The sequence below is a fragment of the Eschscholzia californica genome, unplaced genomic scaffold (genome assembly GCF_041429995.1).
Source record: "Eschscholzia californica isolate CP2 unplaced genomic scaffold, dmEscCali1.0.p SCAF_2, whole genome shotgun sequence".
Lineage (NCBI taxonomy): Eukaryota > Viridiplantae > Streptophyta > Magnoliopsida > Ranunculales > Papaveraceae > Eschscholzia > Eschscholzia californica.
Window position 1 is genome coordinate 14994456 of NW_028238309.1, and position 12821 is coordinate 15007276.

The 12821-nt window shown below is 35.4% G+C and overlaps 2 protein-coding genes across 2 annotated transcripts; one reads left to right on the forward strand and one right to left on the reverse strand.

The window, feature by feature from the left end:
• Positions 1 to 1803: 1803 nt before the first annotated feature.
• Positions 1804 to 4634, forward strand: LOC147556451 (uncharacterized). The gene is made up of 3 exons (XM_086664370.1): positions 1804 to 2341; positions 2459 to 2556; positions 4192 to 4634. Exons 1-3 carry the CDS (start codon positions 2011 to 2013, stop codon positions 4243 to 4245), a joined length of 483 nt encoding a protein of 160 aa, XP_086520496.1. The 5' UTR covers positions 1804 to 2010; the 3' UTR covers positions 4246 to 4634.
• A 161-nt stretch (positions 4635 to 4795) lies between these two features.
• On the reverse strand, positions 4796 to 6996 carry LOC147556452 (rust resistance kinase Lr10-like). Its single transcript, XM_086664364.1, has 3 exons — positions 6587 to 6996; positions 6365 to 6509; positions 4796 to 6235 (listed from the first exon to the last, which is right to left on the reverse strand). The coding sequence occupies exons 2-3, from the start codon at positions 6429 to 6431 to the stop codon at positions 5010 to 5012; spliced, it is 1293 nt and encodes a 430-aa protein (XP_086520490.1). The 5' UTR covers positions 6432 to 6509; positions 6587 to 6996; the 3' UTR covers positions 4796 to 5009.
• Positions 6997 to 12821: the final 5825 nt, after the last annotated feature.

Here is a 12821-nt window from a genome sequence, read left to right on the forward strand (position 1 = left end):
CTTGTTAAGTGGTGCATGTGTCAAATTCCAGCTAAGTGGTGCATGTGTCAATGACACAGAAGACCCATGATGACATTAGCCCATTTGTATCAATAATTATTCCCCAACTTTTTATCTTTCCTCACCATTAATCTCCACTTTCACCAACCACAACCGCCGTCTTTATCTTGGCCTTCACAAACTATCACCACCACCATCACTTTGTGACGGAAGATGGTGGTGATCGGTGAAGGTAGTGATTGTTGTTAACGACACATTTTAGTTGTTTTGTTGATATAAAGAAGAGTAATTTCATCATAGGTCGCTTGTACGATTAGCACACGCACCACTCGACCAGGATTTAACATGAATCCCCAATTTGGAGGTCTAAACTAGATATATCTTGAAAATGAGGGTGAACTCAAATATCACTAAAAAGTTGAAGGTCTTTTTTAAAATAACCCTCTGCTTTTTAAGGGTTAATTTGACATACACCCCTAATTATTATGTGATATTAGGACTTCACCCCCAAAATCAAAACTGTTTAGGCGTTAACCCCCAATTGCTCTTTTTCCGTCATTTACACGTTAACTGGTCAGTGTGTGAGTCACACGCGTGAGTCGTGACCAAACTACCCCTCGTACCATCCTCCATCTAATCTAACGGTCACCATCTCATCTCCCGATCAACGGTCAAGATTGAATATTTCGATATAGCTGTTGAATTATGTTTCCCAAAAGCTCCCAACGGTAACAACCCTAAAAGCTTATAAAAAGCAAGAGATTCAATCGATGGATGATGAAGTTTTGGGAGGGTTGAAACCTTAAATTGTGTTCATTGTTTCGAAAACGATGGGAGGAGGAGCTAAGTGTAGTTCATCATCTGAGGTATACATTGATATCTTCTATTTTCGGTTGGGGGTCCTTCCCTAATTATCGTATTTACAGTGGGGTGTTATCTCAACTGTTATGTGTTATTTTCGTTTTCAGGAAGTCATGTGTCAAATTTGCGAGATGAAGGCTCATGTAGCTCTAAATTGTCCATTTCTTTACTCCGCATGTACGAAGAGAAATTGTGATGGCATTCGAAAAGTGATGGTGTCGAGTACTTCAAGAAAGTATTTGTATGAACATTGAAACACACTTCTAAAAGAAACAAAGAAACAGAGACTAAGAAGCCATTTGTATGAACATTCAAGCCATTTCATTATAAACCAATCATAATAAACATGCTAAATAATCTTATAGTTAGGTTGATTATTACTTACAGAGAAATGTTGGACCTTGGTCCTCTCTTCATCAATGGTAGTTCAGATTAGGGCTAGAGAGAGAAAGCTATTTCTTCCGTGAAAAGGAGCTGCAAATGGAAAAATCAAATGACCAAAACACTTTACAACTGATTCCAGAAGAAAACCCTAACAATTTCGGGTTGAATATTAGTGATCGAACTCAAAATCAAGTTAGGGTTTACCTTTAAGGGATGACGAACGAATGGAAACCAAAGGATTCTCGCGGATAATGAGTATGAATCAGTTGAAATTTGACTTGATACATTAAAATATTCTCGATTATCTGGACCGTTGATCGGGAGATGAGATGGTGACCATCAGATTAGATGGAGGATGGTACGAGGGGCAGTTTGGTCACGACTCACGCGTGTGACTCACACACTGACCAGTTAACGTGGAAAAGACGGAAAAAGAGCAATTGGGGGTTAACGCCTAAACAGTTTTGATTTTGGGGGTGAAGTCCTAATATCACATAATAATTGGGGGTGTATGTCAAATTAACCCGCTTTTTAACATGTTGGGAGCTTTTAATGCCCAAAACAAATCTTTCCACTGCAACCACCCTCTCTCTACTTTCTCTCTCTCTCTCTATCTTCACTAGTAAAAGCACTCCTTTCTTTCTCTACTTCCCTTTCATGGAAATAATCTTCTTGTAAACTAAGGGTAGTGTCACATTCTCAAGAAACTCTTCCTCTCTCTTAGAGATTTCTGTTTCTCTCTCTCTCTCTCTCTCTAAAAATAACATGGTAATCAACAAAGAATCTATACCACCACCATTGATTGGTAAAGCTGGAAGATACACTGTTTTCATAACTCCTCCTGTTACTCCAAAACCCTCATCTGAATCCAAATCTCCCCTTACTCCAAAATCCTTTAATTTGGAAACCAAATCTCCCAAATCTACTGCTTCAAAACTCTCAATTGAAGACTACCCAAAGATTCCTTCCACTACAAAAATTGTTCCACCAGTTCAACCTCCACCCCATCAATTTGAGAAATTAAGTAATGCTAGACCTTCATCTGATTCCTCTGTCATTGGTTTCTTCAGAAATGCTGTCACAAAAGTACAAAATGGTAATTTTTCTTAGGTTTTCTTACTTTTTGGTTTCTGCTTGTGTTTGGGTTTTGGTATTTTGCTTTTTTTCTTGCTTTCTCTTTCTTTACATTTTTAGGGTTTTCTGGATTTGGCAGCTCATTCGAGTTTGGATGAATATATAGCAAATTGGTTTGGATTAGACCATTCTAAGTATCAGTGGGCTTTGGATGATTACTATGAAAATCAAGGAATGGTAAGTTTTGATTTATTTTATTATGTTTTTTTTAACAATTTTAGGGTAATTTTGGCTTGGATCCGACTGTTAATACATTCTAGGGCGCACATGGACAAAGGGAAATCTAATGACCAGGAATGTATAATAGCCAGGGGTCTCCACTCACTGTTAATTGGTTTCGAGTTGGATGCCCATAAACTTAATATGAAATATGTGATTTTTGACCAATTGGATTGCCTCTCAATTTTTGGTGGACTTAATATATATGGTGTCTTCTTATATTCCTAATATCATGTATGTTCTAATGCTTCAAGCAAAGTTGTTGTTGCTTCAATCGTGTCTTCACAAATGTTTTCCGTAAGGGTTTCAAATTTATTGTCATCATGGATGGCTTTGTTCGTGCCCTGTGGATTAAACTTTGGTTTTAGGGTGAAACCATTTACATTGATTTGAATCATTATAGTCCGCGAAACTTAACTTCCATTTCGAATTTGTTAGTTTTTTTACTCAAAGATTTCTTCTGCAAGAAAGGCTTGGTGTTTGTTGATGATATTGAAACATAGTTGGTGGATCTGCGTTGTTTTAATTGGTAATGAGATGAGATTCCCTTTTGTCCATGTGGGACTATTCTCGAACATTGCCTCACATGTGGCGTTCTTCAAGCCTAACACATATTTTTGTTAAGGGGTGTGGAAAAAATGTTAACGTTGGGCTTTACTCTCATTTTGTATTTAGATTGTGTACATTAAAATCAAAACCAGCTTTGAGCAGAGAAGCCCTAGATAATATATATTTGGTCTTGCGACTTCCCTTTGTCTGATGTGGAACAATTCCCACAATTTTTACTCACTTGGGTTGTTCCAATTTCACTTTCTCGGTAGAAAGTAACTACGATGGTTAGTTTCACCTTGAAGCCTGCTTGCCCTTGCTTAGTATTACTTGTAAATCTCTCAAGGGATTATGCACTTCAATGTATCTTTTACATTTAACCTGTTTATTGTGAAATAATATGCGGCATTTGTTCAATGTTTATTTTATAATCTTTTGAAATTAGTTTAGCATGAAATGACTCGAAAGTCAAAAGTTGAATACATTCTTAATTCTTTTGCTGTGAAGTTACTTTTAAGCTTCAATAATTGAAATAAGATTTGTTTCTTAAGAATGTTAGGTGCATGGGTATAGATCTTGATCTTTTTTTCTTTTGTGGTTGGAGTTACTTGTTGTAGCTAACAGTCTTCTTCTTCTTCTTCTTCTTCTTCTCTTCTGAGCATGTGAAATCAGTTATTAATATTAAAGGTCCATCTAGACCCCCACATTACCGATCCTTACCAGAAAATCAAATTTTTAGCATCATGGACGAATCAAAACCGTCTTAATGAAGCATCCTGCATCCCCGATTACAAGTTCCTGGAAAGCAAAATGGTTGACCATCTCCTTCCTTCCCCCCTTGATTGAGTAGAATAGAACTCTTGTGATCACGAGATTTATATATATATGTGATTAGGCATTTATGCTTTCTAAATTTGCTCCATGTGCTAACCAGGCCTTCTTGAGTTCATTCTAGTCACTCAATATGTGAAATTTCATTGATGCAAACTTGAGCTTTATTGGTGATTGCTGATACTAACTTGTTCAAATTGATGGACTTTTCAGGGAAAAGGAGATAAAAAACCAAAAGAAATCACAAGCAAAGAACAAAATGTTTGAATTTGCTCATCATTACTAAATGCCGGTATATAGGATCTAGCGAGAATATCTGGAAGTTCATAGAGTATTTCACTACACAAATATAAAAAGGCGCGCGAAAAATCCTAACAGAAGTCCTCATTATGTGAAGGGATTTATATCCAAATCTATGAGTTCCTGTTGTTGTCATTGGTGGGTCAGTTTGGTGCAGCAACACCTAATTTTGTGTGCCGTATAGGCTTTGAGCATCCATTACTTTGTCTCTTTTGTCCTTGGTATCTTCTTCCTTCTTATTGTTATGCAACAACCTATATATACATATAGTCATATATATGCAGCTTAATTGTTGGTAAAGACAAATTTGAATGGTTGGTAAGTTCCTAAGCAGAAGAATATGTATTACAAGAAAAGTACTCTCTTTCTCTTTCCTCCAAGCAAGAACTAAATTTCGAAATATTACTGTCGAAATGATTGAAATATTTTCATTTCTATGCCTACCGAAATTTCTATCGAAACTGAAAGTTAACTAAGTTTCTCTTAAAATTGCATTATCAGGGAAATGACTAAAATATTTTTCAGTCGAAATGACTAAAATATTTTTATTTTGCAAATCTACCGAAATTTGACGGGAAGTAAAATTTCATTCCTTCCCTTCAACACTTAACATGAACAAAGAGTAAGAGCTAAGATGGGGAGTGAAGAGAAACAATGATGTTACATGAACTTCTTGCTCCTATGAAGGTTTCCTATTTATTGTACACAAATAAATAGCCAATGGAAAAGAATCATAAAGTAGCAAGTTCTATCTCATACTTCTTCATGATTGGAGTTGAGTCGCTTTCTGCAGTTGGAGTGTTTGAACTACTAGCATCGCCATCTCTGGTAGTCACCGGCCCGATGCCCGCTGAATATAAGTAACTAAACGGGTTCGTCGGAGACGATATTCCCACTTCACCTTCCAACATCTTAACCACAGTACTCATGGAAGGTCTTGAATCAGGTGAATTTTGAACACACCACAAGGCCACCATGAACATTCTCTCTGCTTTCTCCTTCTCCTCAATTCCAATCTCCATTATCAGTTTCTCTAATCTACCTTTCTCAAACTCTTCCCAAGCTCTCTTTGGAAACCAATCTATGCTATTTACTTGATTAACATCGACATTTTTTCGTCTTCTAATAATCTCGAATAATAAAATCCCAAAACTATAAACATCACATTTATGTGATATTGGATAAGTGTGTAACATACACTCCGGTGCAGAATAACCCGGAGTTCCCCGATATCTACTGACAGATATATGAGTGTTGTCTCTATTGCAGAGTGTAGCAAGTCCAAAATCTGCAACTTTCGGCGAGAAATTCACATCAAGAAGAACATTACCTGGCTTTATATCATAGTGTATTATCCTCTGGCGGCACTCTTCATGTAAGTAAGCAAGTCCTTTAGCTGTTCCAATTGCAATCTCTTGTAGTTTTTCCCACTCGATTTTTGGTGTTTCGATACGAAACAAAAACTTGTCAAGAGACCCATTTTCCATATACTCATAAACCAAAGCACTTGTATGAAGATCAATACAGAATCCATATAATCTAACAAGATTAACATGGTATGTTTTTCCAATAGTTCCTACTTCTGCCATGAATTGCTCTTCAACTCTTTTATCTGAACTTTTGTTCAGAACTTTAACTGCAAATTTGATTCCATTTGGAAACTTTCCTTTATAGACCACTCCGAAACCACCCGAACCCAATCTTTTTGAGTAATTGTTAGTATACCTATTTAGTTCTTGAGATGTGAATCTAATGGGTTTTTCTCTAGCCATGTCGCTTAAAAATCTCTCCATTGTTTCGTCATCATCCTTCCAATTATCTGACGAGTTCATGCTTGGTTCTGCAGTTGTGTTGACTCTTCCTAAGAAATCATCTATTTTCGCTTTTCGTATACATTTGATGCAATAACATATGACCACTCCGATAAATAAAAATGGTAATAAACTCCCTATTACACCTGCACAAGAACAAGAATTTTAATTGTTTTATAAATGGCAGAACAAAATATGATTGTTTTTCCGTAACAGTATCCTGCCTTTACTGTTTTCCTGTTGCGCAAAAAAGAATTTTCGTGTTAAGTACTTACCAATAGTCACCATGCCCCTCATAGAGCTTACAAAGCTAGGGACAGGGTCTCCTGGTCCGGAGCTCATGTTCAAATTGTTCGCCTTCCTATCTAAGTTGGAACTTTGTGCCTTCTTTGTTGTGATTGTACAGGTGATGTTATTGATCTGCGAATAATGTCAAAAAGTGATACATTAAGTATTAGACAGACCAAAGTTCGAAATTTACAGTTTCTAAAACAAACCTTAAATATTTGGATTTTTAGTGAACTCTTGCTCTTGTTTGACTACCAATCTACAACAATTGTTGCTTGAATTTGAAAGATCTCCTTTTCCATAAATTTCTTTAGTTTTTCTTTTTTGTTGCAAAATAAAGTTCTTTAGTTGGTTTTCACAACAACGAAAAGCCTAAATATAAACTTCAATAAACACAAAATTTCCCCGCTCGTAGCCATAGAGATATATTTGATTTGATTTAGTTGGGCTTTAGCTCGCAGATTCAATAAAGATGTTATTTCAATGAGGTAAAATAAGCTAAATTTTTATCCAAGTTTTACTACCATGGTGGTAGATGATCTTTTAAGTATTTCAATGTACCATTTGTTTAATAATCGTTGCATAACCACCTCCACTGGATAACCTGCGTCTAATCTTCAAATGAACTAAACTCACATTTACTCATTTTAATAAATAGAAAGTTTATCCATAATATGGATAGACAGAGAAGGAAGATAGAAATTTCCTTTCTTTTGATATTCAAAATATGTAATTTTTTTTTTGTTGAACACAAAATATGTAACTTACAAGAAAAAAGATGAAGTGAATAAGTGATGTTAACATCAGCTGATTAGTGCACAAGCATTGACATGTAATAAGACAATTCCCTTGGTAATACCTTGGTGACCTCCCCGCCTACGTAGCGAATAAAACAAAAGGTATTTTTTTCAGTCAAACATTGCGTGCATCACCTTTATTATACATAAACTGACATGAAAATGGCGAGATTGCTTGAATCACTTTCAATGGCACGTAAATTGACATGAAAAATGGAGGGATAGACCGCATGAGTTGAGTAAGATCACTTTTTTCTAGTAATCAAATTTGTGTGGTAGGAGTAGGATATATTTTTAATGTATGGGGTTTTAATCAAATAAAATAAATACTTGAGTTTGAACCCAACAAAATACAAATATCTAGATTTTCAACTAACGTAAAGGTGATTGATATATGGACGACCAAATACTTATGTGCACAACTATTTTCGGTTTCGGTGGAAGTCAACTATGCTTGACTTAATTGATTTTGATTTAATAGGGGAAACAACTCTATAAGACTTTAAATATTAAAATAGTATACGAGGACCATGAACAAATAAAACAGAAAATGGAATACCTAATTGTCATTCTTCTTCATTTACATCTACTACAAGTAAGCTATAAGTTCAACCACTTCCCTATTTTGTTTTCAAACCCCAGATGGATGAGATAGATAAAATCTCTCAATCTCCATATAAAGAAGTTTTTCCAAGCATTACTATAGTAGGAATTAATTACAATGATGAGGTAAAACCCTAATTTCTTTTTTATTTTGTTTTGAATTTTTGTTTTTGTAGTTTGGAAGAATTAAATAAGATTCATGAGCAAAATTCGTGGTGAAAGAGGCGGGTACCAGAATTTAGTGGAAACCTAAAGAAAATTACTACTTTCTCCAGAGTTTTTCAACGAAATTATAGGCAATTTCTTGTAGTTTGCCACGCAATTTTAAAGTAAAATTGAATTCCATATTTTTAATATTTTTCAATCTTACTTGTATATATTCTTTGTAATGTTATTTTATAGCAACCAATTTAAAACAATAACATCATCATTTGGAGTGAGGCCATACCTTTAAGAGCTGATTTTCTTTTACCTAGGTGAACTCTTTAGGACTGAAAGTGTATGCTACTCTTACTTAGGCATCCTATATTTTTTATACATTGTATGAAATGATAGAAAACTCTTTCTAGTTTTGCAGTGTATCGAGTCAAGAGGGTTAGTTGTTGGGTGGTGCATGAAGAATGCGAAGCGAAATCTCTTCGTCGTAGTTAAAAGATAAGAAAAAAATCAACGAAGACAAGGAGTCAATCAATTTGCCGAGGTGTTCCGCTTCCTCTCGTTCCACAATCACATTATTATGAGAAGATGAAAGGTCTAAATTATGAACTATGGTACAACAAGCGCGAAGGACGATTTAAAAACTTCAAAGAAATGATGTCAAACGAGAAGGTCGACAAAGCCATCGTCATAGTCCCTGAAGAATGTTTTTCCTCGTTAGTTATTTTTTGAATAAAACTACATCTTTACGGTTGATTATTTTATTTGTCATTTGAATTTTAAGAGAATTATGATTCATATTAAACTATTTGTTAAATAACTTTTTTTTTCATAACCAGCAATGATGTCTAGATATTTCATTATCCGTCCATATTTAAAACTCTGATAAAAATCAAAAATACAAACAAAAACCAGAGAAAGAAGTCAAGTTGTCTAATTTCGTGGCAACTTGGCTTTTGATTTGTCACTTTTTTGTGGGATTCCGACGAAAAAGTGGCAAGTCTGAAGGATCTTTGCCACGAAATCTTGGCAACCTGGAATGTTTCCGTGAGATTCCCACGAAAATTTATGAGAAAAAAATTAGTTTGTTACAGAAAAACCAAAATTGTTAGAAACACTGAAATTAGTTTATTGTGGGGTTATATTGCAAACACCAAAATAATGTTGAGGTGTTGTCCAAAATTCTACATACTATAAAGTTGTCAACATAAAGTTTCGCACTCTACCAAGATTTTTCTAGTCTATTGCGGAAAATCACAATAGCATAATGAAGTGATCATTCACGTATCAACCAATGAAAGAATATACAAAGATGGACATAATTTTTTTCTAGATTCACGAAGTAAAATGCTAGAAACACTAGATAGATCTTGACTAAATTCCTATCAGTAAACCATAAACAACAAGGTGTTATGATTGTAAACAGGAAATAAAAAAAAGATATGGTATTAAATTGTTAACATTTGTCGAATCCTCTAAACATATCAAAGACTTCAGTAACATATTCATGTTTCTACTAAAAAAAAATATAACTGTTGTCTAACCAAAATTCGTTCTTTTACTTTATAACTTTGTGCATAAGATATTATGGGATGAGACGGTTTTTTACACCAGCTGCAGAGACCCTCATTTTTCAAAATCCTTTGAAGTCTCTCAGACTCAAACACATTAGAAAATTTAAAGTACCTTTATGTATACGAAAGGGAAAAAGTTCTAGTTTATTGTGGAGTATATTGCAAACGGCTAGAAACACCACAATAATGTTTAGGATTTGTCCAAAATTTTACACATATTACAAAGATGTTGATAAAAATTCTCGCACTATACCAGCATTTTTCTAATTTATTACATAAAATCACAAAATCGTGATGAGTTAATCCTCAATGATTGGATAACTACCCACAAAAATGTAAATTATTATGTATGATTAAAAATCAAGAAAATGCTAGATAAATGTTAAAAATTTTGTTCGTCTATTCTAAGTAACACAGAAACATGTTAGAATCAACATAAAGGTAAAAAAATTATTGATTTTTTTTTTTTTACCTAATACAAGTAATTTAGATAATAGACTTTAGTACATAATTGTGTAATTAGAATCATGAAATGCAAGAACAATTTTCAAAATATTGTACAATTGTTCTAACTAAGTTAGTAAACATGTTATGCATAAGTATAATGCTAGAATAAACAAAATGCTAGAAAAATGTTCAAAATTTTGTTCACCTACTCTAAGTGACTCAGAAAACATGTTATATAAGAACCAATGAAATGCTTGAGACATATTCAAATTGTTTTAATCTTATCTAACTAACTAAGAAAACACGGTATGCATAAGTATGCTGTTAGAATCGAAAAAATACTAGACAAATATTAAGAATGTGAGAAAAATATATATGTTGTGAAAACTAAGTAAAGGAGAGAGATTAGAGATGAGAGAAAATAAAGCTAAGAACGTCATATATGTACCTTAAGATTGTAGTATAATATTATACTAATTGTTGTGTGAATTACATTGGGTTAGAACCATTTTTACATGCTCTACAAAGTAAGTACATTCATGGACATTTACACAAGGAGTTACATGCATACACATGAATGTGCCTTTAAGTTATAGGTTATATATGACCACATTAGTGTAGATGTTACACATTATAGTAGTGGAAGACAAAAAACATCACAACACTCCCCCTTGGATTCCTTAACATAAGAAATTGTCTCATTAAAACCTTACGAGGAAAACCCTATGAGAAAAACCATGGTGAAGGAAAAGAGTACAATGTTCTTTAATATATTCGATTATGTTAGAAGTACATAAACTGCCTCATTAAAACTTTGCCAAGGAAACCCTATGGGATAAAACTGTAGCTAAAAAAAAAGAGTACAATTCGAAGATTTACAATGTAAGATATATCTTCACTTTGTCACTTTCTTTCTTAGTTCACTCCCCCTCATAGATACCCCCCTCATAGACGTTCAGACGATTGAGATTGTGAAAGATCACTTAGCCGACGCATTTCGATGTTATAGAATAATTTCTTGAATGTTGAAGTTGGTAAAGCTGTAGTAAATAAATCTGCAAGATTATCACTTGAACATATTTGCTTAATTACTATGTCACCATTTCTTTGCAACTCATGAGTGTAGAAAAATTTAGGAGATATGTGCTTCGTCCTGTCACCTTTGATATATCCCCCTTTAATTTATGCAATACAAGCTGCATTATCTTCATATACTGTTGGAGTATCCTTGATTGAGGAAAGTCCACATGTTTCCCGAATATGCTGGATAACAGACCTTTACCATATACACTCACGGCTTGTCTCGTGAATAGCAATCATTTCAGAATGATTGGAAGAAGTAGCTGTTATAGTTTGTTTTACCGACCTCCACGATATTGCAGCATTTCCACTAGTAAATAGATACCCTGTCTGTGACCGTGCATTATGAGGACCAGGGAGGTATCCGGCATCGGCATAGCCACATAATTGTGATTTTGTTCCTTTCGAGTAAAACAAACGCATATCAATACTTCATCGAAAATACCGTAGTATATGCTTGACACCATTCCAATGTCTTTTGGTAGGTGCAGAGCTGTACCTTGCTAATAAATTTACAGCAAATGTGATATCTGGTCGGGTACAAGTTGCTAAATACATAAAAACACCAATTGTACTTAAATACGGTACTTCAACACCAAGAAGATCTTCATCATCGTCCCGAGGACGGAATGAGTCTTTCTTTTCATCAAGTGAGCGAACAATCATAGGACTACTTAAAGGATGAGCTTTGTCCATGTAAAAGCGTTTTAAGACTTTTTTTTTTTGTATACATCGATTGATGGATAAATATTCTATTTTGCAAATGTTCGATTTGTAAACCAAGATAAAATTTAGTTTTGCCAAGATCTTTCATCTCAAACTCTGTCTTAAAAAATACAGCCGTCTTAGTGAGCTCTTCTGGAGTCTCAACTGCGGATGTCAAAAATTGGCCTTCCGTTAGATCAGCATGAAAAAGGGAGTTGATGCATGGCAACCTCCGTTATGTATGATTATTCCGTTATGTTGGGTGTTATTCAGCCTGCTTCCAGCTCTGCTTCTCTTTATTCCAGCTCCTCGCTCCTACTCCTTGCTCCTGCTCCTCGCTCCAGTTCGTCTGTTCCCGAGGGAGGGAAATCTGCAAAGGGTTCAGAAACCGCTCCGACGCTCAAGCCAGACAGGGTGCTCTTTGCAGTAAAAGAATGAATATTGATTGATCCTTTTGGGGGCGAGTTATGGGAACTCTGAGTTTTTAGTGATCTTTTTGAGGTCAAGAGATCGTGTCCTGTGAAGGATGATGTGGGGGGCCTTTTATAGGTGATATTAGGCCAACTGTGATTAGTGGCGGTGGTGAGGCGGTTGCCGTCAAATCGAAGGGGAAGTTTCCTCTCTTGAGTATCTAGGGTTTCTCTTAGAGTCTATCCCGAATTTTTGATAAGTAGAAGTTCCTAAGTGAAGGATTCTCTGTAGATATCTTGCCGATGTGATAGACTCTAAAGGAGAAGTTTCCTCCTTTAGATACGTGGAGTCCAAACTGGCTTAAACACTTCGAGATGTGTAGCCGACTGAGATATTTCTGGAAGTTTCGGGATTAAGTCGGAAGGTCGCTTGGCGCTGCTGCCTCCCCAGTTCTGGGCGTAAGACACTGGCCGAACCTGCGCGGACCCCCTTACTCATTTGAAGACTCCAAGGCTGATCTGTCTATGCCAAGGGCGTTTTGCAGGGCTGGTTTCTTCTGGACGACCTCCCAGTGAGGGGAATATTCGGTGGACCATCAGAGGCTCAGCTGTCCTGCTAGCTTAAGTCGGGTTGACCCTATAGACTTCAGGTCTGATCTTGACTCTTTAAAC